This window comes from Molothrus aeneus, chromosome 11, assembly GCF_037042795.1.
Source record: "Molothrus aeneus isolate 106 chromosome 11, BPBGC_Maene_1.0, whole genome shotgun sequence".
Classification (NCBI taxonomy): domain Eukaryota; kingdom Metazoa; phylum Chordata; class Aves; order Passeriformes; family Icteridae; genus Molothrus; species Molothrus aeneus.
The window spans coordinates 20,402,767-20,427,495 of NC_089656.1; the positions used below are offsets into that span (position 1 = coordinate 20,402,767).

General features: G+C 60.3%; 2 protein-coding genes across 2 annotated transcripts; both read left to right on the forward strand.

Annotated features, from left to right (window-relative positions):
* Window positions 1–388: 388 nt before the first annotated feature.
* Window positions 389–7,503, forward strand: SPIRE2 (spire type actin nucleation factor 2). The gene is made up of 15 exons (XM_066557234.1): window positions 389–618; window positions 3,455–3,492; window positions 3,672–4,031; window positions 4,297–4,377; window positions 4,486–4,650; window positions 4,731–4,817; window positions 4,927–5,035; window positions 5,111–5,280; window positions 5,361–5,511; window positions 5,624–5,757; window positions 5,996–6,130; window positions 6,203–6,270; window positions 6,400–6,427; window positions 6,676–6,791; window positions 6,874–7,503. The coding sequence occupies exons 1-15, from the start codon at window positions 405–407 to the stop codon at window positions 7,088–7,090; spliced, it is 2,073 nt and encodes a 690-aa protein (XP_066413331.1). The 5' UTR covers window positions 389–404; the 3' UTR covers window positions 7,091–7,503.
* A 445-nt stretch (window positions 7,504–7,948) lies between these two features.
* TCF25 (transcription factor 25) lies at window positions 7,949–24,104 on the forward strand. Its single transcript, XM_066557632.1, has 18 exons — window positions 7,949–8,134; window positions 9,030–9,212; window positions 10,623–10,697; window positions 12,383–12,504; window positions 13,128–13,193; window positions 14,314–14,396; window positions 14,852–14,982; window positions 17,678–17,777; window positions 18,077–18,170; window positions 18,983–19,075; window positions 19,524–19,629; window positions 19,942–20,101; window positions 21,287–21,374; window positions 21,929–22,087; window positions 22,664–22,754; window positions 22,943–23,022; window positions 23,656–23,728; window positions 23,859–24,104. The coding sequence occupies exons 1-18, from the start codon at window positions 7,949–7,951 to the stop codon at window positions 24,018–24,020; spliced, it is 2,052 nt and encodes a 683-aa protein (XP_066413729.1). The 3' UTR covers window positions 24,021–24,104.
* The last annotated feature ends 625 nt before the right edge of the window (window positions 24,105–24,729 follow it).

Here is a 24,729-nt window from a genome sequence, read left to right on the forward strand (position 1 = left end):
ATGCCAGACCGTACCGAGCTCACCGCGCCGTGCCGTGCCGTGCCGTGCCCCACTGTACAGCACCGTTACTGTACGGTACCATCCCAAACCGCCCGTCCCGGTACGGCCTCACGCCGCGCCGTCCCGAGCCGCCCGGTGTCCCCCGGCGCCGATTCAGCCCCTCCCAGCGGGCGCTTGCGGCGGGGCCGGTGCCGGTGCCTGTTCCGGTGCCGGTGCCGGTGCGGGGGGTGTGGTCTCTCTCAGCGCCCCGCCCCTCCCATCCGTGGTCCCGCCCCCGCCGCGCGCCCGCGGTGCGGATGGGGATGGGGGTGGGCGTGGCTTGCTGGGGCGTGGCCCCGCGCGGCCCCGCCCCGTCTCCCCCGCCCGGCGCGCCCCGCCCGCGCTCGGCGGTGCGGGATGGGGCGATGGCGCGGGCGGGCGCGGGGCCGCCGCGGGAGCTGTCCCTGGAGGAGGTGCTGAAGTGCTACGAGCAGCCGCTGAACGAGGAGCAGGCCTGGGCGCTCTGCTTCCAGGGCTGCCGCGCCGCCGCCGCCGCCCCCGTGGCCCCCGCGCCGCTCCGCACCGCCGACATCCGCCTCCGCGCCGACGGCTCCCTCCGCCTGCCCGCCCCGCCGCACGGTGAGGGCCGCCGCCGCCGGGGGGGGCGGGAGCGGGCGGCGCCCGAGCGGGGGGGGGGGGGCCGGGATGGCACCGCCGAGCGGGGCTTACCGGGTTTTACCGCGGTTTACCGGGGCTTACGGGCATCAGGACTTGCTGTGGCTTACCGGGGGACACCGGGGCTTACGGGCAGCGGGAGCGGGGCACCGGGGTTTGGCGGCACTGGGAATTATCGGCACCGCGGGAGCGGAGCGCCGGGGTTTACCAATGTTTAGCGGGGCTTACCGGCACCGACACCCGGGACACCGGGACGTACTGGCACTAGGGCTTATCGCAGCTTACCGACGCTGGGAGCGGGGCACCGGGGCTTACCGGCACTGAAAGAGAGGCGCCGGGAGCGGGGCACCGGAGATTACCGGCACTGGGATCCGGAACCGGGGCTTTCCTGCTCCGGAGCTTAGCAGCACAAGGATCGGGGAACGGGGACTTACCGGCACGGGGACATCAGAGCTTACCGGCACCAGAGCTAACTAGCACCGGGATCCGGGATATCGGGACTTACCGGCACCGGGGCTTGCTGGTGCAAGGAGGGAGGCGCTGGCATTTACCCGCACCGGTGCTTGCTGGCACCGGGAGCAGCCTACGGTGCTTACTGGCACCGGGATTTCTCGGCACCGGGACCCGGGGCACCGGGACTTACCAGCCCAAAGAGCGGGGACCTGGGACTTACCGGCACCGGGACTTACCGGCACCGGCAGGGGGTGCTGCACCGGCGTCGGGGACGCAGAGGGACCGGGGGTACCGGCAGCGGGGGGCGCACCCGCAGAGGCCCCGGCGGGGAAGAACCGGTACCGGAGCGGCAGATGGGCAGAAGTGGCACCGGAGAGGGGGGGCAAGCATCGAGGCACCGGCAGCAGGGAGCAGTGCAGGGGGGCACCGGAGAGACTGTGAGGACGGGGAAAAGGGCCGGTCCCGGCGCCGGGGAGCAGGAAGGCGGCACCGGCAGGGACGGGGTGAGCCCCAAGCCCCGGCCCCGCAAGGGGACTGACAGTAGCACTGCCGGTACCGGTGCAGGGTCTGCCCCGGGGAGGGGGTGGGCACTGCTATCAGACTGGTGTGGCACTGCTCCCGGCACTGGCACCAACAAGGTCATTGGCGCTGGGTGACCCAGGGAGGCTGGAGCCAGGTGAGGGTGTTTGCGTGGTCCTGGCAGCCACCATGGGGCTGCAGGACACACAGCAAGGACAGATGGACGGATACATGGACACCCATACAGCGCATCCACGGGCACCACAGGGACCTTGTCCCCCACTGCAGGCCCCGGGAGTGGCACAGGGACAACCCCATCCCCGACCTTTGCCCTCCCAGCCATCCTCCCGCAGGTGGCTGCGCTGCCAGGTATGGCTGTGGCGGTTCTGGGTGTCACCGGGCTGGCTGCCAGCAGTGACACCGGGTGGCCACACAGCCACGGGGAGCACTTGGAGCGTGGCCAGCGCCTCCACCCCACAGCCAGGCCACCGGGGATGGCTCCTGGTGCCGTGGGGTCGCTGTGTGACCTCGCCCACACTGGGCAGGGACACTGCGGGGTCACCGTGTGTCCTCGGTGCCGGGGGCTGAGCACACACCGGGGTGCATCAGGTGGCTCCGTGCCCAGGACAGGGACACGCACGGGCAGGGCACGTGCCCATGGCAGCCGGGCACGGCGTGGCCGCACCGGCTGCACTGGTCCTGCATGGGAATGGCCCCACGCCCTGCCCTGAGCCACCGCAGGGCTGGAGCCGGTGCCACCTGCCAGTGCCACCTGCCAGTGCCACTGTGCCACCTCCTGCTCCCGGGTTGCTTCTGTGCCAACCTGAGCCACCTCCCTAGGGATGAACCAGTGAAGTCTTCACAGTGAAGCCTGAGGCTGGGAGGGCTACGGGTGCCTCTGGGTGCCACTGCAGGTGGTGGCACCAGCCTGGCACATGGCTTTGCAGCTCTACCAGGGCACAGGGCTGGATCCGGGCTGGGTGAGCCAGCAGCACCTTCTGGAACAGCTCCAGTCCCCCATTCTATGGGAATTCCCCCTCAGCTCTGCCCCAGTGACTGGCAGGAGCTGCTGGGACTCACTGGGTGGCATCCCAGAGGCTGGTACTGCGGTAGGAGCCGGGCACAGTCCAGGACATGGTTTTTTGATGGTTTTGTTTGTGGTACCATAGCAGGGCCACCACTTGTGCTGCCTTTCCTGTCCATTCCTGGCTTGCACACGGCTGGCACACGACTGGCACATCCTGGTGGCTGCCGCATTGATCAGCTCAATGCAGAGCTAATGATGAGGGAAGCAGAGCCGGGAGCCCTGGGGACACTGCAGAGGCCACTTGTGTTCCTTTCCCTGCAGCTGGCAGGAGGGCTCAAGCTGCCCACAAGCATGTCCTGGGCTCCCTGTGTGTGCCATGCTCCAGCTGTGGCTGCCAGTCCCCACGCTGCCATGCCTGTGCTGCTGGTGCCCACACTCCTGCTGTCCACAATGCCAGTGCCCACATCCCACAGGGGTGCAGGGGGTATCTCCTCATGCACGCAGAGCTCTCAGCTCCCTCCAGCCCTGGTGATGAGGGGTACATGGGTGCTTGTGCCCCCTCAGTGTGCCCTTTGGGAGAGCTGTGGCAGCCTGTCGATAGCAGGGCTCAACGTGCAGTGCCCACTGTCCCTTGGAGCCGTGCCCTGGGACCAGGAGGGCACAGAATGAGCCAGGGAAGGAGGGAGGAGAAGGGGGGGTGTGAGCAGCTCAGGGTGGAGTGGGTGGGTACCGCATTCCTGGGTGGTGCAGGGTGGGGTGCTCAGCACGGGGCCGTGCGGTGACTCTGCCCTCCTCCCCCAGACCTGCCCGCGCTGCTGACGCCCTCTGCCGAAGCCCAGGTACGTGGGGGCCGGTGACCTGCCCCGTCTGCCATCCCAGCCCGCTGTGGGCTGGGCACGGCCGCTTGCTCCCCTCACCCGGGGCTCACAGGTCCTGGGACGGGACCCAGCACCGAGGAGGGGCCGGGGACAGCTGTGCCAGCGTGCATGCCGTCCCCTGCCGCTGCTGTCCCCCGCAGATGGTGCAGTCACTGGGCTTTGCCGTGTACCGGGCGCTGGACTGGGGACTGGACGAGAACGAGGAGCGGGAGCTGAGCCCGCGCCTGGAGCAGCTCATCGACCTGATGACCAACAGCGACTCCGAGGACAGCGGCTGCGCCACGGCCGACGAGGGCTATGGGGGGCAGGATGAGGAGGAGGAGGGCGGCGAGGGGCAGCCTCGCTCCGTGCGCACCTTCGGCCAGGCCATGCGCTGCTGTGCCGCCCGCCTGGCCGACCCCGCCGGCGCCCCCGCGCACTACCAGGCTGTGTGCCGAGCCCTCTTCGCTGAGACCGTGGAGCTCATGGCCTTCCTCGCCAAGATCCGCGACGCCAAGGAGGTGAGCGTGGGTGCCCGCTGCCACCACGGCCCTGCCGAGGAAGCCACCTGCAGTGACGAGGGGCTGGGCAGGCTGCAGTGCCCCCTCTGCCCATCCCAGCTAGGGCTGCTGATGCCGGGGTTTGGCCATGCAGCCCCTCCCAGCCTGCTGTGCTGGCTGGGAATCAGGAATTGGGGTTCACCTCAGGGCTGCAGGCCCGTGGCACAGTCCTGGCTGGACATTCAGCACCACCAGGACAAGGTGACAGCATCTTGTGCCTCAACAGCTGCTGCAGAAGCTGAAGGAGGATGAGGAAGAGGAGGAGCGGCCGGCGGCGGAGCTGGGCAACCTGCGCAACACAGACTGGGTAGGGCAGCGTGGCCGGGCACGGGGCTGTGCCGGGCACGGGGGGGTGCTGACCCCGTGTCCGTGTGTCCCAGGAGGGTGTTGACACCGTGTCTGTGTGTCCCCCCAGGCCCGGCTGTGGGTGCAGCTGATGCGGGAGCTGCGGCACGGTGTGAAGCTGAAGAAGGTGCAGGAGAAGCAGTTCAACCCTCTGCCCACCGAGTACCAGCTCACGCCCTTTGAGATGCTCATGCAGGACATCCGTGCCCGTAACTACAAACTCCGCAAGGTCATGGTGAGCGTGGCCGCCGTGCCAGCCCCTCACCCCCCATCCTGCCACTGTCCAGCCCAGCGCTGACCCCCTGCCCTCCCCAGGTGGATGGAGACATCCCCCCCCGAGTGAAGAAAGATGCCCACGAGCTCATACTGGACTTCATCCGCTCCCGGCCTCCCCTGAAGCAGGTGAGTGCCAGCGCCGGGCCACCTCCCTGGCATGACAGTGTTGGTAGGTCCCATGGGTGCCATCCCTGAGCCATGGCCACACCTGAGGTCCCATCTGTGCACCCCGCAGGCATCAGAGCGGCAGCTGCGGCCGCTACCCCAGAAGCAGAGGACGCTCCATGAGAAGATCCTGGAGGAGATCAGGCAGGAGCGGAAGCTGCGGCCCGTGGAGCAGAAAGGTACTGATGTCCCCTGCCCACTGTGCTGTGTCCCCTGTGTGCCACCCCCACAGTGCTGAGCCCATCTCTCCTCAGGATACAGCTCCCTGCCCTGCATCCCCCATGCCTGTGCCGGCCGCCTGAGCTCCAGCTCCTGCCTCGAGCTGTCCCTGTGCCCGGCCAGCGCCATCCCCGCGCGCCCACGGCCTCGCGTCCTGCTCAAGGCACCCACCCTGGCCGAGATGGAGGAGATGAACCTCTCTGAGGCAAGGGAAACCCTGCAGAAGTGGGGACACACGGGGGGTGCCGGGGTGCCCTCGGTGACACGGTGCCCATGGCCTTGCAGGATGAGGACTCTCCGGGCACGGAGGTGCCGCTGAAGCGGGATCGCTCCTTCTCGGAGCAGGACCTGGCACAGCTGCAGAGCCAGCTGGGGGGGGACCAGGCTGTGCCCCGGGACCCAGAGCCACTGCAGCCCGAGCCCCGGCCCCGCTCAGGTACTGCCGGGGGTGCCCATGTCCCTATCTCCGGGGCTCTGTGCCATGCCTGTCAGCGGCGGTGGCACCAGGCAATACGTCCTTGCCACGGCCTCTCTGTCCCTCCCTGCAGGCTCCGTCCCTGCCAGCTGCCACCCGCTACCAGATGGCCCAGCCCTGCCCCGGGCTGCCCTCGGCGCTGTGGAGGAGAGGCCAGAGGATGGATCCAGCGCTGCCCCCGCCAGCAGCTCCAAGCACCTCTGGCTGGTGGGTTCTGGGGACACCAGCTGGGAGCACTGGGGCTGGGGACACCAGGCAAGCATGACCGTGGGCACAGGGCAGCCTGGCACGAGGACACATGGCGGCTGGGGGGGTCCTTGTGCCAGGGATGCTCTGCCTATGCCAGGGATGCTCTGCCCATGTTTGGAGGCTCTGCCCTGGCACAGGAGTGCTCTGGACCGTGCCCTGTGCCACAGTGCAGTGTGACATCCCCCCTGTCCCACAGGAGTTCAGCCACCCTGTGGAGAGCCTGGCCCTGACAGTGGAGGAGATGATCAACGTGCGCAGGGTGCTGGTCAAGGCTGAGATGGAGAAGTTCCTGCAGAGCAAGGAGCTGTACAGCAGCCTGCGGAGGGGGAAGGTAGGAATGGGGATGGGGGCTGGAGGGACTGGGGGGCCCACCTACCCCCAGCTTACCCTGCTCTGCCCACAGGTCTGCTGCTGCTGCAGGGCCAAGTTTCCTCTCTTCTCTTGGCCCACATCGTGTTTCTTCTGCAAGCGGTGAGCACTGTGCTGAACTGTGCCATGCTGTGCCAAACTGTGCCATGCTGTGCTGTGTCACGGGGCTGGGAGGGCAGCAGCAGGGTCCCCACAATGGGCCCTCTCACCCACCTCTCTCTGTGTTCCCAGGTCTGTCTGTAGCTCCTGCAGTCTAAAGGTAAGGGACAAGCTCTGGGCAGTGCCACTGTGTCCCTGTCTCTGATCCTCACCCTGTCCCTCCCCTGCCCCACCTTCTCCCTGTCCCTGCCCCATCCCACTCCACTCCTGTCCCACCTTGTACCTATCTCTGAGCTATCCACATCTCTGTGTGCCCTATCCCTATCCCAGCCCTGTCCTATCCCTATCCCATCCCTATCCCGTCCCTGTCGCTGTCCCTGTCCCCGCCCTGACTCCCGCATTCCGCAGATGAAGATGCCTTCCAAGAAGCTGGCTCACATCCCCGTCTACGCGCTGGGCTTCGAGAGCCTGCCGGGCTCGCTGCTGCCCAAGGCGCCGCCGCTGCGCCGGAGGGAGCCCTTCCAGTGAGTCCCCGAGCCTTCCTCCCTCCTCCTCCTCGTCCCCCTCCTCCTGCGGCGGGGGCTGACGGGGTGCCCTGTGCCGCAGCTCGCTCTCGGGGCCGTGCTGGCGCCGGGTGGAGGAGGAATTCCCCCACATCTACGCCCAGGGCTCGGTCCTGCGCGACGTCTGCTCGGACTGCGCCGGGTTCGTGACGGACGTGGTGAGCTCCAGCCGCCGCAGCGTGGCCGTGCTCAACGCCAGCGCCGCGAACCGGCGCCACGCCAAGGCGCGCTCCCTCTACAGCGACGCGTGGCTCCCGTGAAGGACGGGCCGGGAGCCCCGGTGACGGTCGCCGCGGGGGTGCCGGTCACCCCGGCAGGCACAGCCCCCCGATGTACATATATACATAGGATGGATACACACAGCTTCTATATTTATATACGTTATGGACCAAGGGGCGAAAGGACCCGTTCCCGCTGTCCCTGCCATCCCCTCGTGTCCCCGCCGCCAGCCCCCGAGGGGATGGATCCTGCCGTGGGACACCCGCAGCCCCCGGGAGGACGGATCCCGCTGCGGGGCGGCTCTTGGGGGATGGATCCTGCCGTGGGACACCCGCAGCCCCTGCGTTCCGCGCTTCTGTGCCAAGCCCTGGCTGTGCCGGGGTGCCCGGTGCCCTGGGCTGGCATGGCTGTTCTGTACGTCCCCTCCATAATAAACCTGCTGGGCTGCCCTGGGGCCGCGTGGCTGCTCCTGAGTGCACGGGGGAGCGGGGTAAGGGTGCTGCGGGCCGTGGGGGGATCGGGGCACTCCGTTTCAGCGCGCGCATCTCCCACCGCCATGCCTCTTCCCCCCCGGGCTGTGCCCACCCGTGACCCCGCACAACACCGTGGGAACACCGCGTTCCCCACTCCCGAGCGCTCCCAGCCGCGGCCCGTGCCCCGGTCCTCAGCCGTGTCCCGGGGCCGTGCCCGGTTCCCGTTCCCTGTTTCCTCGTGTCCCGGTTCCCGGTTCCCCGTTCCGGGACACATTTCACGCACGGAGCGCCACGGAGATCACGGCGCGCAGGGGGCGTGGCCTGCTTAGCATCAGCCAATGGCTGCGCGCGGCGAGGGTGGGCGGGGCCGGCGCTGGGCGGGCGCGCAGGCGCAGTGCAGGCGCAAGCGCGCAGCGGGCGGGGGCGATGTCGCGCCGGGCCCTGAGGCGGCTGCGGGGGGAGCAGCGGGGCCAGGAGGGGCCGGGGCTGGGCGAGCTCGGCCTCGGCACCGACCCCGGCCCGGAGCGTGCCCGGGAAGGGGGGCCGCCGCCAGCCCCCGGGAACCGGCCCCGCGGGCCGCCCCGCGCCGCCGTCAGCAACCGCTTCGAGCTGGTGAGGGGGGCCAAAGCCGGGAGGCCCCGGGGTGCAGCGATTGGGGACAGCTGGGGGGCAGGGACTAGGGGGGACAGTGACTGCGGGGGCAGGGACTCGGGGGACAGTGGCTGGGGTGGCAGGGACTGGGAGGATAACTGGGGGGCAGGGACTGGGGGTGACAGCTGGGTGCGCAGCTGGGGACATTGCTGGGGACACTTACTTGGGGACAGCTGAGGTGACAGTCACTGGGGGTGGCTGGAGTGACAGTGACCCGGGGGCAGAGGCTGACGGGCTTTGGGGGTCACTGGAGGGAGCAGGGGGGTAGTGGCTGAGGGGGGCTCACAGTGGGGGTGGCAGAGGTGACAATGTGTATGGCAGTGGTTTGGGGTCAGTGATTGGGGTGGCAGTGATCGGTCTGGCTGGTGGGCAGCAACTGGGACTGAACTGGGAGGAAATGGGAGAGAGGCCTGGGAGGGCTGGGTTTGGATGCTGTCAGAGCTGGACTCGTGAAAATGTTTTTAGGACGATCCCTGCCACCTTCCCAGCACTGCAGGACCCCAGTGCTGGATGTCAGATGGGCCCTGCTTGGGTCCTTGGGGTGACAGAGCCCAGTCCTGCTCTCCAGACACCTCTTCCAGCCCCAGCCATTCCCTGTCCCTCTCCGAGGCCGGGCTGTGTGAGCACAGGCAAGGCTGGGTTTGGAAGCTCCCCCAAGGGCAGAGCAGAGTCCGTGGCATGAGGGGACAGACCATGGGGGTCCTGTGCTCCCCTCCACATGCGTGGGACTGTCCGGGCAGCCCCTGGCTGACACACTGGACACGAGGGGGGTCCAAACCTCCATCTGTGTGCAGGAGGAGCGTTGGAGCAGATCCCCGGAGAATGCTGTCCCTGCAGCTCGTCCCTGTGTTTGCAGATCCCAGCTGAGGAGTCGGAGGATGAGGCGGCGGCCGGAGAGGAGCGGCTGAGCGAGCAGGACCCGGCGGGAGGGAGCCCCGAGGGCAGCAGAGACAGGAGCCAGGAGGGGACTGTGACCCCTTCAGAGACACACGGTGATGGACAGAGAGAGGGACAGGAGGCTGAGCAGCCAGACAGAACGGTAACTGCTGCCAGGGACGTGCACTTCAGCCTGGGAACTGACACCTGGGGAGGGTGGGCACGGTGGTGCTGGGGCTGGGTTTGTGTAGAGGATCCAGAGGGGTTCTGCAGCTGCAGAGAGGAGGCACCCAAGGAAGGTTGTGCTGTGTCCATGTTGTGCTGTGTCCATGTTGTGCTGTGTCCATGTTGTGCTGTGTCCATGTGAGCACTGAGGTCAGGCCAGGAGTGGTCTCAAGGAGGCATTTGTTTTGGAACAGGGGATGTGAGTAATTCAGGCAGTCAAGAATGTCACCTGAATACTGAACCTCTTCTTGCCCGTAATGATTTGTTGTCATTGGATATCAAGATTCCTCCTGTGGTCTGTATCAGCCCAGAAGTGTCTCCTTGCAGGATTTTGTAAGGAAAGGCTCATTTATTTAACGATTTCCCATGGCAAGGCCTGCCCAGATCTCACCAGAGAAGAGGTTGGGAGAGCAAGGGGGGTTGGCCCCTGGTCTCACTTGTTTGCTGTGTGTTTGGGGTTTGTGTCCCTGCTTTGGGTGGCAGGGGAGCAAAGTCCACTCTCTGTGTGCATTCCAGCTGTGCCAGTGGCCTCTGCCAGCCCAGGGGCTGTGGGTGCTCTGGGCAGTGTGTCCCTGTGTGAGCAGTGGCTCCAGGGGTCCTGACCTGGTGAGTTGGCTGTGCCAGCACTGCAGGGCACACCTGTGGCTGCTCCCAGAGCTCCAGGTAGGACATGGGAGCCCTGGGCAGGCAGCTGCTGCTGCTGGGTAGAGCCAGGACAAGGCTGGGAGCAGCCTGGTCTAGTGGAAGGTGTCCCTGCTTAGACAGGGAATAAAAACTGGATAAACTTTGAGGTCACTTCCACCCCAAACCATTCCATGATGCTGTGATCCCTTGCTGAGTTACCTGCTAGACCCTGGAAATGTATTTGCTTGCCACCTGTGCCAGTCAGGTTAGGGAATGCCCCCAGCATCCCGAGCTGGAGCAGCTGCATTTGTGGGGAGAGGAACTCTGGCACTGGGACCTTTGTCAGGTGTTGGTTTCTGTGGAAATGGGACTGAAATTGGGAACTGTCCTGCACCCTGGAAAAGCAGAAATGCAGCTTATCCTGGGCACTGAGAGAGGCTGAGGCATTTCCTCCACACTTGGCACAGCTAAACTTGTTTCTCTCCTGATTTCATAGCCTCAGACATTGATGTGAAAGTCAGCTGAGGTTTAACCCTTTGTGAATCTTCGGTGCTTTCCTCCATTTTCTCCATGTGTCTTGACTTCCACCCACTAACAAACACTAAAGGGTGAATTTTGGTTTCATTTAAGGACCCTCAGTGTGCTGATCCCTGTGGGAAATGCTCTTCTTCCCAGGGAGCTGGCACCCCTGGGAATGCTGACAGCTCTTCCTTTGTCTTTGCAGCTGGCAACGAGTAACAAGCCACGGAAGAAAAAAAAGAAAAGGAAAACAAAGAAAAATTCAGCAGGAGAGACTGTGGTATGTCTGTGTGTGTGTGTGTGTGTGTGTGTTCTGAGTCAGGGACCAGGCTGGTTCCTCCAGTGAGGCTGGCAAAGTGGGAATTCTGAGGTGGCTGTAGGAGAGATTCAAGGCAAAAAAAGCAGTTTCAAAATTTAGAGTTTAAGAAGCCTCTTTAGGATCATGGAATCCTGTAATGGTTTAGATTGGAAGGGACCCTAAAGCTCATCTCATTCCATCCCCCTCCATGGGTAGGGAAACCTTCCATCACACCAGCTTGCTCCAAGCCCTGTCCAACCTCTCCTGTCACTCTGTCCCCTCTCCAAAGTCCCTCTCCAGCTCTCTTGGAGCCCCTTTAGGCACTGAAAGGGGCTCTAAGGTGTCTCCAGAGCAGAGGGGCTCCAGCCCTTGGACTCATTCCAGGTCTCTGGACTCATTCCAGCAGCTCCATGTCCTTCCAGTGCTGGGCACCCCAGAGCTGGAAGTAGCAGATGGATTGAAGTCCTTGATCTCCTTCATTCAGTAGGAGTGGGGTTCAGGTGGGAGCTGGTTTTCTGGTGAGTTTGAGTCTGAACTGTCCACAGAATTACAGAATCCTCAAGGTTGGAAAAGACCTCCCAGATGGTGGAGTCCAACCTCCCTGTTCACTCCAGGGAGAGTCTTTGGTCAGCATCCTGAGCCACTGGATTCTGGAGGGAAGGGCTAAGCCATGACAGCAGGGCCAGCACCCAGCTGGCCACCTCCTCCCTGGGAATGCCACTCTGAGTTTCTGAGGTGGAGAACCCTCTTGGAGAGCTGTTTCCTTTCCCAATCCAGCAATACTGAGCAGCAGGGGGACATGTGCCAGCTGGAGGCTGGGGGGACACCCAGACCCAGGCAGTGAGGGATAATAAATACAGCCTCTGTTCCATGCAGAGCACATTATCCCTTTCCTGTGTACACTCCACGCACACAGGCTAAATTTAGCTTGAAAAGGCAGCCTGGCAGTGCTGTTTGGGTGTCCTGAATGGAATTCTGTGTTCCACCCATGGACATCATGAGGAGGATGTGAAACAGGCATGTAAGAAATGTGTCACTTGTTGTTTGTTGGGGGAAAATGGAGGGAAATCAGGGTTAAAGTGTTATATAACTGTTGGATGTGAGCAGCTGGATGGATTCCTGGGGTGGTTGGAAAATGGGGAATGGGAGACTTGGATTAAAGCCATGTGAGTGTTTGAGACCTTGTCACAAGGCTCACAGCAGCATCTTGGTGTTTCCATGGACAGTAGAGGGTGAAGGCTGGTTATTTAAATATTTTAAATGTCTTTGCACAAGGGCCTGGAGTGTCAGGACAAGGGGAAATGTCTTCCTACTATCAGAGGGCAGGGTTAGATGGAATATGGGGAGGAAATTCTTCCATGTGAGCAGAGTGGTGATGCCCTGGCATCAGGGTGCCCAGAGCAGCTGTGGCTGCCCCTGGATCCCTGGCAGTGCCCAAGGCCAGGCTGGACAGGGCTTGAAGCACCCTGGGACAGTGGAAGGTGTCCCTGCCCACGGGACATGAACGAGATGAGCTTTAAGGTCCCTTCCAACCTAAACCATTCTGGGTTCTCTGAAGAGCCACAGCCCCTGGCCCAGGGAGGCAGCTGGGTGTGATGTGTGCTGGGTGACCTGCAGGCTGCTGTGACTCAGCCTGTGACAAAGGCCTTGGCTTTGCCTTTCTGAAGGAAGACAACGAGCTGGAGGACATCGAGAGCCTTCTGGAGAGGATCGAGGACCCCAGGCTGGCCCCGCAGAGCCAGGGCGGGGTCAGCACCGACAGCCGGCCCCTGCTCTACGTGGAGCACAGGTACTGCTGCCTCCCAGCCGGCCCTGCCTCGGCCTGAGGGGCATCTGCTCCCTGAGGAACGGAGCTGGGACCCTCCCAGCGTGACCTGGCCAGGAGCACCACACCTTGATTGAAAGGGTCGCGATGGTTGTGCACATCCCTGCTCCTGTCTGCTCCTCTGGGAGCTGTGTTTGGTTCTGATGGGGATTCTCTGCTGCCAGGCCTGCTTGCAGTGCTGGCAGGACCAGATTAGTCCCCAGAGGGACCTTCCAGCCTCAGATCCTCTGCAGAGGTGCCAGTAGCCCTGGTGTGTGGAGCTTGCCATGGGATTCACTTCTGCTCCTGAGTCCTGGCTTCTCCCGGGAACATCCCAGCCAAGGCTCCAGCTGCCCTGGAGAGGGCAGCAGCAGAATTCCCCAGCTCTGCAGCAGGGCAGGGAGGAAGCCTGTCCATGGAGCAGGGCTTTCCCTTCCAGTGCTGGCAGTTTCAGTCTCCTTTCTCCATGCTGTGTCTGATCCGTGGGGAGTGTGGGACAGTTTGGGGGTTTTCCAGGGGCACTTTGGGGTGCTGAGTGTTGATGGAGAGACTTGAGTGTGGCACTTTTTAACTGATGGAGCTTTTCTTTCTTCTTTCCACCTTCTCAGAAACTTGAATCCAGAGAATGAGTTGAAGAGATACTTTGGGGCTCGTGCTGTGCTCGGGGACCAGAGGTTAGTCCAGAATTTCGTATTAAACCCTTTCCAAATCTGAGGAGGTGTGTCTGTCCTGCCCTTGGCAGGGCTCATGGAGTCCCCAGTGCCACACCTGGGCAGGTAATCCCAGGCTCAGGATGTGTTATTCATTTAATAGTTGCTTTTGGGGCAGAGGAATATTTTCTGTGATATGTACAAGGTGGGGAAAGACTTCTCCAGGCTTTTACTGGCATTTGCTTTTTCTTTTGCTCCTTTCCCCTCTCATTTATTTCCAAACCACTTTTCAAAAAGTCCTTTCACTCAAGTTCACAGACTGCAGGCACGTAGATTTTGTGTGTTTTGTCCCCTGTTGCAATTCCTGAGCCTCTGGACAGAAAGTGAACCCTGAATACTTTCAGCATCTCATGTCCCTTGTATCCAGGGGCCCAGGGAGCCTGTTGCTCCCTGGGTGTGATGTCTCTGCATTTATCCACTGCACTGTGCTCACTGTCATCCACAAAATCCCCACTTCCATGAGCTGCTTGGAAAACCGAGGATGGTCTGAGCTGAAGGAGGGAGAGAGTCTGTAGAGGAGCATTTGGTGCTTGAGGAAGAAACTGCAGTTCCTTGGGATTGTCCTGTGCAGGGCCAGGAGTTGGACATAATAATCTGTGTGGGTCTTTTCCACCTCAGGATAGTCTATGATCCCTTTCTGAGGAGGTGTGACTCCCTTGGAGTAGCCTTGATCCTGAATTGCTCCTCAGCCAATAAATAGTGCATTTTTGAGTACAGCTTAAACTAATCCAGTGGACATTTGAAGGCCCTACTGGGAAGAGAGATGAGTCAGAGGGATGTGGGGCTCTCCTAATTGGACCTGGGAAGCTGCACAGGGGCAGCTGAGGGTTTGGCAGGGTTAAAAACAGGGAGAGAAGCTCTGGAAGTGGAGCTGCTGCAGGCACTGGCTGGCCTAGATGGTGCACATAAGGCAAAGCCTGAGCCCAGGTGTGTTGTGTCTTGGAGGCAGACACAGAGCTCTGGGCACAGCTGTGTTTAGCTCTTTGTGGGGAAGAAATAGGACCTAATTTTTCCCTTTAACATGGTTTCATCCTCCTGCTGCTGTCCATGCAGAGGAGCTGTGAGCTGTGTGTTCCCTCCCCAGGCCGAGGCAGAGGCAGCGGCAGTACGTCCGCAGCATGTGGCTCACAGCTCCCAAGAACACCTGGCCACGCTACAGCAAGACAGGTGAGGCCTTTGGGGCTGCCTCCTGCCCTCTTTGGGGCTGCCTCCTGCCCCCTTAGCCCCTGCCCATGTGCCATGGATGCTGCTCAGGGCACGGAATCTAAGAGGGACCTGCTCCTCAGCTGGTGGAGGAGTTCACCTCCTGCCTCAGCAGAGAGCTCTGTGGAGTTGTACTTTGATTTGAGTTTTTTTTACTTTGTACATGATTTGAGTTTGTTTTCCCCTTCTTTTGGAGGTAGCAGGGCGTGGGTGCTCCCATCTTAGCAGCAGAATTGCTGGATAATCAGAAGTATCCCTGGGGAGGATGAGCATCCTGGGCTTTTTGGGTGGGTTTGAGACTTGGACTCATGGGTGGGGGAAAGAGATTCCAAAACCACATGTGTCTATGGAGCCAGTGATGGTGTGAGAGAGCAGAGGAGGGTCTCTTGGGGTACCCAGGTCTCCCCTGCACCCTGCAGGTATCACCATGCAGCTGCTGGACACGCGGAGGGGGGTGCAGCACTTCACCTTCGAGCACCACCGTGAGTACCAGCAGGTGCAGTTCAAGTTCCTGGACGCTGTGGAGTCCATGGACCCCAACAACATCGTGGTACGTTGGCTTGGTCCTGCTGTCCCTCCTGTGCTCCTGCAGCCCCTTGCCCTGGGATTTCATTCCAGTGGGATCATTTGGGTTGGAAAGGCTCTAAGCCAGCTGTTCCCCCAGCCAAGGCACCCCAGCCTGTGTCACATCTACACAGCTTTTAAACCCCTCCAAGGATGGGGAATTCACCCCTGCTCTGGGCAGCCTGGGGGCAGGGCTGGACAGCACTTCTGGGGAAGGAATTTCCTCTGCCACAGCTTGAAGCTGTTTCCTCTTGTCCCTGTTCCTCTGTTCAGCAAAGCCTGACCCCCCCGGCTGTCCCCTCCTGTCAGGGAGTTGTACAGAGCCAGAAGGTTCCCCCTGAGCCTCCTTTTCTCCAGGCTGAGCCCCCTCAGCTCCCTCTGCTGTTTCTGCTGCTCCAGACCCTTTTCCAGCTCCCTTGCCCTTCCCTGGACATGCTCCAGCCCCTTGGTGTTTGTGTTGGGGTGAGGGGCGCAGAACTGACCCCAGGGCTGGAAGTGCCCCAGCAGTGCCAACACAGGGGATGAGCACTGCCCTGGTGCTGTGGCCACACCTGGCTGACACAGGCCAGGTGCCCACCTGGGATCCTGTCCATCCACTGTCTCCTGCACCCCAGGTCCTTTCCTAGCCACTTTTCCCCCAGCCCGTTTCATTCATGGGGTTGGTGTGACCCACAAGCAGGACCCAGCATGTCACCATGTTGTCCTTCATCCCTCTGGCCTCATCCCCTTGATCCATCCTGTCCAGATCCCTCTGCAGAGCCTTGGATTATTTATTTCCAGGCTTGTTTGGGCTGTTAGGACTTGTTTGGAGAGCAGAGCCCAGTGTCCCTCTGTGTGGGGTGAGGCAGCACTGAGTGCTGAGCTGGTCTGTCACCTGGTTAACCAGTGACTTCCTTGGTGCAGAGGAGGTCTGGTGGCTGGTGGCTGAGCCTTGGTGGTTGTGCCAAGCATGTGTCAGGTCACCTTCTGAGAGAGGAGCCCACAGGAACTGTCCCTTTGGCTGCAGGGGGGGGGAACAAAGCCCCCTTGTCTCAGCTCTTAGCTGGGAAAGGAGGAATATTGTATAAACCCATCATGAACTGGCAATCCAAACTAACAGCTGTTCTATTTATAAACTCCTGCAAGGATGAAAAATGTGTCTTTTCTTGGTATTTCAGCAAAACAGGCTTTTGTGTGGGGAGTCCTTCATGCATGTCCGAGCTCCTTAAGCTGTATGGTAACATTTATAGTTTGGAGTGATAAGCAACAGCAAAATTGCTCTGCACCCAACTAAACCATAACTGAGGGATGTTTCTCTGAAAGGTCTGGCCACATGAGCTGGGATACATGCCCTGGAGATGTTCTTTAAAGAGTCCATTGTCTGCTAAATAAAGTTTACTTCCTTCTGCTTTCCCACCCTCGGCTCAGGGCCGTGGGGCTCTCTCCAGCTCAGCAGTTCTGCCTGGATTGAGGGATTTGGATTAAGTGAGCCAAAGTAATTCCTGTGCAGCAGTGAGTGTCCCAAGGACAGCTCAAGCTCAGTCCCCCACACAGGAGAGGCTTTCCATGGTGTTTTAATCTGGAAGCTCTGACCCTCTTAGGGGGTCGGGCTATAGTTGAGGACATTTGTACAGCTTGAAGTCTTCCTCTTTTCCATCAAGGGTAAGATCTAACAGATGGATTTGGCAATTCCAGACAGTTTGTCCATGGTCACCACAGTCCTGGCATAACTGGAGCCCAGCTCTGCCTTGTTGCTGTGGTTTCAGCACATAAAACATCACTTTTGGGGAGCCTCTTGTTCAATGAGTGTTTTTTCTGCACTTGCTGGTAGGTTCAAAGGTCACCCTTGGTGACCTTTTCTTGGCTTTTTCCCATCACAGAGCTCCATGTTCCCCCAGAAGTGGACTGGGAAGGAGCTGAAAGAGTTTTACCCCTTAAGGAAGAGGTTAAGCATCAGGCAAGGGCTGGGCCAGCCTGGAACATCCAGTCTTTGTGCTGTTGGTGGTCCCGCGAGTCCCCACCCTGCAGATGGAAACTTTTGGAGCTTTGGAAGCTTTATTTTTTCAGTTTTAGGAGAAAAAAAAAATCCCCAAACTAAACTGTGAGAAGATTTGTAGCTTCAGTATTTTTTACTGAACTGAGGTTTTAGGTACTTGAGAAAAGCTTATTTATAATATAATTAGTGAAGTAAGAAACTTGTCTTCTGAAGCCTGGAAGTCAATATTTATTTATTATTATTCTCCATTACTACTGCTGATTCCTGGATTTGTAATAGATGTGTCCAAATGTCCTCTCAGTATCCAAGGATGCAAAACCTGATCAAATGCTCAGAACTGTTGGAGGATAGATAAAAACCCCAAACCTGTAACAGTGCCTGCATCTCGTTCTCTCCTTTCCAATAGAGGGGCTGGGAGACATCTGGAGGAGGGCAGAGAAGATGAGCAAAGGCCTGGCATGGGCTCTGCTGGAAAAGCTGGGAGGGAGCAGCCCAGGGGAGGTTGCCTTTGTGGGCTCCCATCCTGCACGTGGTGGGGACAAAGCTCCCTGTGCCCCTCCAGCTCGGGATGGATCTGGCAGGGTGGGATTAAGGGAGCTCTTGGCACTGTGTGTCACACAGCTGGCTGCTGGAAGGTACCTGGGTGAGTGACCAAATCCCTGAGCCACTGGTAGTGACACAGAGTGTTTGCCATGCTCTTGTGCAGCTGCTGCTCCAGATGAACCCCTACCACGTGGACTCCCTGCTGCAGCTCAGCGACGTGTGCCGCATGCAGGAGGACCAGGAGATGGCCCGGGATCTCATAGGTAAGCGTGAGGTGAGGAGCAGATGTGCTGCTGTGAAACCCTTCCCTGGCAGCAGCTTGGCTTTTTCTGGACCAGCCTCAATCCCAGAATGGTTCCTTTTCCCACCCAGAGTGTGATCCAACGTGGAAGTGCTCACTGCCCTGGTACCTGTTGCCACCACATTGTGTGAAGCGTCTTTGTGCCTGGCTGGGCTGGGCATGAGCTGGTTTCCTCTCTTTGGGGCTAAAGGGAGTGCTGGGCAGTGCTGTGCTGGGCTGGTGTCCCTGTCCTGTCCCTGACAGTGCCCTTGCTGTCCCCAGAGCGGGCGCTGTACAGCCTGGAGTGCGCCTTCCACCCTGTGTTCAGCCTCACCAGCGGGACCTGCAGGCTGGACTACCGGCGCCCAGAGAACAGGTCAGCAGGGCTGGGCACCAGGGGGCTCAGCTGGAGCCCCTTTGGCCACAGCCACCCAGATTCACACTGCTGCTCACCCAGGGAGACCCCTGAGTGTCCCTTTCTGCCGGGGCTCCTGGGATGGTGCTGGAGCACAGGCAGTTGTGCATGGAAGCTTGTGCACAAAGCATCCCTTTTCCCAAGGGATTCCTTCCTGCAGTAGGAACTGTCCCTCCCTGTCATGTCCTCCTCATGCCATTAGTACCCCTTAGCCCAAAATGATCACAAAAATCCTTGCTGTTTGTTTCCAGCCATCACCCCCAGCACTCACACTCCTCCCAGCCTGGATCTTTATGTAACTCCAGCTCTGCAGCTGCTGGGAAAGGTGACTTTATTCTGGGAATTTTCCAGTCAGCTGACCCAAGCCATCTCTCCCAAACTGCTGTACCTGGAGGGTGCTCACATTTCAGTCCCTCTGGCTGACATACTTTGTGCCATCAGTGGCCTGTATCACCAGTTCAGGTGTTGGGCCTCCCCACTCTGTGTCCCTGTCCCCACACCCCTGGAACAAGGCAGGATGTGGGCTTGGGGGATTTACTTGTGTTGGTCCCAGTCTCCAGAGCAGGTTGTGAGTTTTCTGTCCCTGTTCTTGCAAAAAAAGATTACAAAAACAAGAGATGGGAGCATGGGGGTGTCTGTGGCACCCCATGCCACACCACAATGTGATGCTTGAGGGTGTGAAGCTCTTGATGACTGTGTCCCCTTTTTTGAGTGGCACAAACTACTACTTTCCACATCTGGCCTCTTAAGTCCTGCTGCTGTTCCCCATGCAGGGCTTTCTTCCTGGCTCTCTTCAAGCACCTCATGTTCCTGGAGAAGAGGGGCTGTCCCCGCACAGCCCTGGAGTTCTGCAAGCTCATTCTGAGGTAGGTGCCTCCACTGAGGGTGGAGTGCCTGGGTTTGGGGGGGGACAGTCACCCCAGACAGGTTCTGCTGCTCCTGGGCTTGGTGTGGGCTCATCATCCCCCTTAGAGCTGCATGGATCTGTGCTGGGATGTGCTGGTGCTCTTGGAGAGGTGATGGGTGAGGAGGGGCCCTGGGTGGCCTGTGACTGCCAAACTATGGCTGAGCTTGGAGGCTCAGCACAGCAAAGTGTGGCAGTGGGTCCTCCTCCTGGGTGGCGGCAGGGGACTGTCCCCTCTATAGGGACACAGAGCACCACTCTGTCATCCTGCTGGCCATGCAGGATGTGTTCCTGTTCTCTCCACTTGCTGAGTCACTGGATGTCACTGGGAGAGGCTGTTTGACTCAGAAATCAGGGCAGCTCTCTCAGCTGTTGTGACACTGAGCTTGTTCTCTCCCCCTGCTCCCAAGCCTTGATCCTGAGGATGACCCTCTCTGTGTGCTGCTGCTGATCGACTTCCTGTCCCTGCGGGCCAGGGAATACACCTTCCTGACCCGCCTCTTCCAGGAGTGGGAGGTGAGTGGCCAGCAGGTGAGGGCATGGCTGCCTGGGCTGCTCCCCACCAGGTGAGCCCTTTGGAGGGGATCTCACGGCCCAGCTGCCAGCCCAGAGCCATTGGAACGATCCATAAGGGCTGGGCTGTTGGTTCCTGTAATCTTTGGGTCCTGCAAATAGTTGTTAGAACTGAAAATTGCTCACTCAGCTGTGGGGGCACGGAGCCAGCAGCTGGGAGCTCACTTAGCCCCAGTAGGCAGAGCCCTGGCCCTGCACAGCCCAGCTCTGCTGTCAGCATCACTTCTCGGTACCTCTGTGTCCCTGATCCTGCAGAGTCACCGGAATCTGTCCCAGCTGCCCAATTTTGCCTTCTCGGTGCCACTGGCCTATTTCTTCCTGAGCCAGCAGGAAGAGCGCCCGGAGCTGGAGCGGAGCCAGGCCCGGGAGCGAGCGGCCCGGCTCATCCAGCTCGCGCTCATCATGTTCCCAAGCGGTGAGTCTGTCCCCTCTGGTGAGGCCATCCCCTGCGAGGGCTTTGTCACTGTCCTCCTGGGACAGCCGGGGCTGCGTTCCCGGCAGGCAGGGCTGCGTTCCCGGCAGGGATGCAGAGGCAGGAATTTGCCAAGGGCCTTTGGGGAGGGAGCCCTGAGTCAGAGCAGAAGAGGTCGGGCAGAACGGCAGTGCCCGTGCCCAGTGTGGGGGGAGAGTGCAGCTCTGGGCTCCTTCCCAGGGCTGGAGCCTGTCTGGGAAAGGGAACAGAGCTGCAGAAGGGGCTGGAGCATCAGGAGCAGCTGAGACAGCTGGGGGACTCAGCCTGGAGAAAAGGAGGCTCAGGGGGTCCTTCTGGCCCTGCACAACTCCCTGACAGGAGCGGGCAGCCAGAGGGGTCAGGCTCTGCTCCCAGGGAACAGGGACAGAAAAAGGGGGAACAGCCTCAAAGTTTGGTATTTGGAACAATTCCTTCCCCAGAAGTGTTGTCCAGCCCTGGCACAGCTGCCCAGGGCACTGGTGGAGTCCCCAGTCCTGGAGGAACTGTGGACATGGCACCTGAGGACACGGGTTAGGGGTGGTCTTGGCAGTGCTGCGGGAGTGGTTGGGATCAATGATCTTAGAGGCTTTTCCAGCCTTTCAGTTCTGTGGTTCCATGATTCTGTCCTCCCTCCCCAGAGCAGCCAATGCTCCTCCAGCAGCAGTGGTCAGGGGTGAGCAGGCTGGGGGAGGGTGAGAGCTGGAGTATTGGAGCAGGGAGATGTCTCACCTCCTCAGGGCTGCCCGGAGCAAGGACAAGCCAGTCTCCTTGGCTCTCCCTCCAAGGTACAGCTCTGTTTTGGATGTGCTCTCCCCATGGGTGCCCATCACTCTCCCTTTCATCCTGTGGATGCTGCTGTCCATGAAAGGAGCACACAGCCCTCAGGCCCAGGGGAGGGTGTGTGCAGCAGGAAGAACCAGCTCTCCAACAGAGATTCAGTTTGTGGAGGCTGGAAACATCTTTTAGGCTGCTCGTTGGGGTGGCTGAAATAATGCCCTTGTGAGCACAGGGACCAGCAGTGTCCTCACCCTCTCTTTGTGTCCTTGTTGGTGCCCCAGGGGGTTCTGGCCCTGAGGAGTGGAGGGTGACCCCACCCCACACTGCCCCTCACCAGCAGGTCCAGACGAGTTCTCTGCCTTTGTCTTGCAGTTCTGATGCCGCTGTTGGATCACTGCAGCGTGCAGCCCGATGCCAGGGTCGCCTCCCACCCCTTCTTTGGGCTGAATGCCCAGATCAGGTAAGGCCTGGAGATGTTCTCAGCGAAGGGAAGGGATCGATTTTGCCGGCGGCGGGGATCTTGCATGCTCAGACAGCTAATGCAGAGCTTGTTTGGGTTTCCTGAGCAGGCTCATTTGGTAATGCCTCATTTGATAATCCTTTTGATAATGGATTTCCATAATGGCCTCTGGATGGGGCTGACAGATCCACCTCAGCCCAAGGTGGACGGGTCAGAAGTTCAGCCCAGAGCCTGTTGGTGCGTGCAGGGAGGGAGGGTGACGCGTGTGTCCTCCCAGGGCAGGCTGTCTCCAACCAGTCTGCCTTCCCTGGACTCATGGTCTTCCTCAGCGTGCGAAGGCTCTCCCTCAGGCCAGGGCAGTGTTCCTTCATTTCATGGCTCTGCTTAGCCTAAAAATAGATGGAGGCAGAAGTTCTGGTGGAGGTGGATGGCAGTATCCAGGCGGGAGCCTGCGAGTCCTCTCCTGTTCCCACGCCAAAGGCTAGCACAGAGCTGAGCCCTGACCATCCCGTGAGGAGGAGGAGGATGCCGTGATTAACAGCCCTCTCCCACAGCCAGTCGCCCGCCCTGAACCAGCTGACATCCCTGTACGTGGGCAGGACACACGCCCTGTGGAAGGACCCGGCTGTCATGGCCTGGCTGGAGCCCCACGCCCACGAGGTTCTGCGCATGGTGGACGCCCGGGACGCGCTGGTGCAGGAGGCCGAGCACAAGTGAGCACAGAGGGTGCAGGACGGGCTTCCTGTGCCAGGGACAGAGTGGGACAGAGGGTCTGTCCTGGGCAGCAGCAGTTCCCTGTCTGGGACAGGGCTCAGAGCCCCACAGCTGCTGCTCTGATGCCAAGGTCACAGCATGGGGCCAGGAAGGCAGTGGCCCTTCCATGCTTTTCACAAATGGGAATGTAGAGCTGAACCTGCACTGCATATCCTGCACTGCCTTCCCCAGGCTTGGCTGTCACCTGTACCCTGGAAACATCCTGGAGAGGGTGGAGGGGTGGCCTGGAAGGGCAGGGATAGCCACACAGGGCAGGTGAGAGCTTAGGAACAGTGCTGAGAAACAGGAGAGAGCTGTCAGGTGTCCTAAACCAAGGTCAATCTGCTCATTCCTGAGCTCTCTGCTCTTTCTCCAGAGCTCAGCAGCTCCCACCCCCTTTGGCTCACTCTAAGCCAGCTCCATCCAATATGGCCTTGTTCCCCAGAGCCAGGGAAGCTGCTGACACTGCACCTGGAGCAGCAGAAATGGCAATGTGCCTGCTCAGGGCTCACTGCTCTGTCCCCTCCCTGTCTCAGGAGGAAGATCCGGTACCAGAGCGCTCCCAGGAACATCTACCGGCACATCATCCTCTCGGAGATGAAGGAGGCCACAGCAGCCCTGCCTCTGGTGAGGGGCCTGATGGGCCACAGGGGCTGTGGTGGCGCTTGTGTCCCTGCTGGGCCCATCCTAACCCCTGTCACTCATGGCTTCTGTGGGTGCCCATGTATGCTGCTGCTGGATGCAGCCTTCATTCCTTCCTTTCTCCTTCATTCCTTCCTTTCTCCTTCATTCCTTCCTTTCTCCTCTCCCTGCAGGAGGTGACCTCCCAGCCAGTGATGGGGTTTGACCCCCTGCCTCCTCTGGATTCCATTGTTTCCTACACCCGCCCGGAAAGGTACCGCCTCCTGCTCTGGCACAGCCGGCTGGGTCCCCTGCATGCCCTCAGCCCCGGGCCAGGCTGCACGCGGGCACTCGGGGCTGGCATCTCCTCCATGGCAGAGGAAGAGCTGTGGTGCTCCAGGCAGGCAGAGCTACAGGCTGGACTGGTCCTGCTGCTTCCCATGGTGGTCACCACTGGCCATTCCCAGCCATAGGGCAAAAGCCAGGGAAAACCCAGGCCATGGCTGATTGGGAGGGTTTGGGGTAAATGGAAATTTAAATACAGCCAGTCCTGGTGTTGGGGTGATGCCATGTGTGTGTTCCACACCAGTCCACTCAGAGCAGAGCTGGTAGGATCATGGAATCCTGGCATGGTTTGGGTTCAAAAGACCTTAAAGCTCATCTCATTCTACCCCCTGCTATGGGCAGGGACACTTTCCAGTAGACCAGGCTGCTCCAAGCCCCTTCCAACCTGGCCTTGGTTGTGCTTTTATTGACTGGTTTGCTCAGAGTTGCCTGAATTCAGAGTCCCATTGGAACTCCCCAGTTCCCTCCCTGAGGGCTGGTTCCAGCTGCACCATGGTTCTCCCAGCACCGCCCACATCCCACTGGGCTGTACCTTCACCATGGTGCCACTTGTGTCTTCCAGGACAAGCCATCCCTCCAACGAAAGCACTTTATCCCTCTTCTTCCGCTCACTGTTGCCAAATTTTAACTTGCAGGTGAGTGCAGGCTGGGATTTGGGTGCACCGTTCCCCCATGGTGTTCCTGCTCCAGGAGCTGCTGCTGCCGGTTTGGCCGCGGTGCTGTCCCTGTCCCTGTCCCTGCCAGCGCTGTGCTGCTCCCTTGCAGGGCGACATCCGGCACGACGGGGACGACGAGGCCGGGGCGGCGCAGGACCTCAACCAGGGGGTGAACCGGCTGATGGCGGCCATGCGGGACATGCTGGCCAACATCCAGTTCCAGGAGCCGCCCCGCGAGGACAATCCCGAGGGCGACGGCGACTGGGACTGAGCCGGGCTGTCCCTCCCTCCCTGCCCAGAGCCTCTGCTGTCACCCCCCATTTGTGTCGCACTCCAATAAAGTCACACAAACGGACTGGCTGTGGGAATGGGCTCTTCTGAGGAGGGGGCTGCAGCCATGGCAGCGTGGCCTCCATCCAGGGAGGGGGGGCTGAAGCCACAGCCATGGGCCTTGTTCAGGGCCCCTCTCTCAACAGGGGACAAGGGCTGTCTGAGCATGTCCGAGCTAATCAACAGCAGCTGTCCCTTGTCCCCATGGCAGCTTAGTCCCCTTCTGGCCTCCTCTACACACAATTTCCATCCTATTCCCCTCCCTGTTCTCCTGGCTCTTGTCCTTAATTCCCAGAGGGCTTTTACTGCCCTCTTCTTCAGCTCCTTTGTGCTTCCCGTAGCCTGGAGCTTTCTTCCCTCCACAAAATACTCTGCACCCTCACTACACTGAGCCTTCCAAAGGTCTGAGAGTCCCCTGTGCCACTAGAATTGTGCAAGGAGCAGCTTTTTCAGTCTTTTATTTATGTTTGGAGAAGAAATCTTGCCCCCTTCTTTGTTTGTCCCTCCTTTATTCCCTCACCTTCACCTAGAGCAAGGAGCGAGGTAAGCCACAGTCAAACCTTAACTCATCCTTGTTCCCGTAAAGCTTTTTTCCCTTTTTTGCTGAGTAATGGTGAATACATGGAATAAATCCCTGTTCCTGCTGTATT

Coding starts and splice junctions, on each gene's coding strand:
- SPIRE2 (XM_066557234.1), top strand. CDS start 405: ATGGCGCGGGCGGGCGCGGGGCCGCCGCGGGAGCTGTCCCTGGAGGAG. Junction 5,281..5,360: donor AGGAGATGAACCTCTCTGAG/GCAAGGGAAACC, acceptor ATGGCCTTGCAG/GATGAGGACTCTCCGGGCAC. Junction 6,271..6,399: donor TCGTGTTTCTTCTGCAAGCG/GTGAGCACTGTG, acceptor CTGTGTTCCCAG/GTCTGTCTGTAGCTCCTGCA.
- TCF25 (XM_066557632.1), top strand. CDS start 7,949: ATGTCGCGCCGGGCCCTGAGGCGGCTGCGGGGGGAGCAGCGGGGCCAG. Junction 22,755..22,942: donor CCACAGCAGCCCTGCCTCTG/GTGAGGGGCCTG, acceptor CTCTCCCTGCAG/GAGGTGACCTCCCAGCCAGT. Junction 23,023..23,655: donor TCCTACACCCGCCCGGAAAG/GTACCGCCTCCT, acceptor TGTGTCTTCCAG/GACAAGCCATCCCTCCAACG.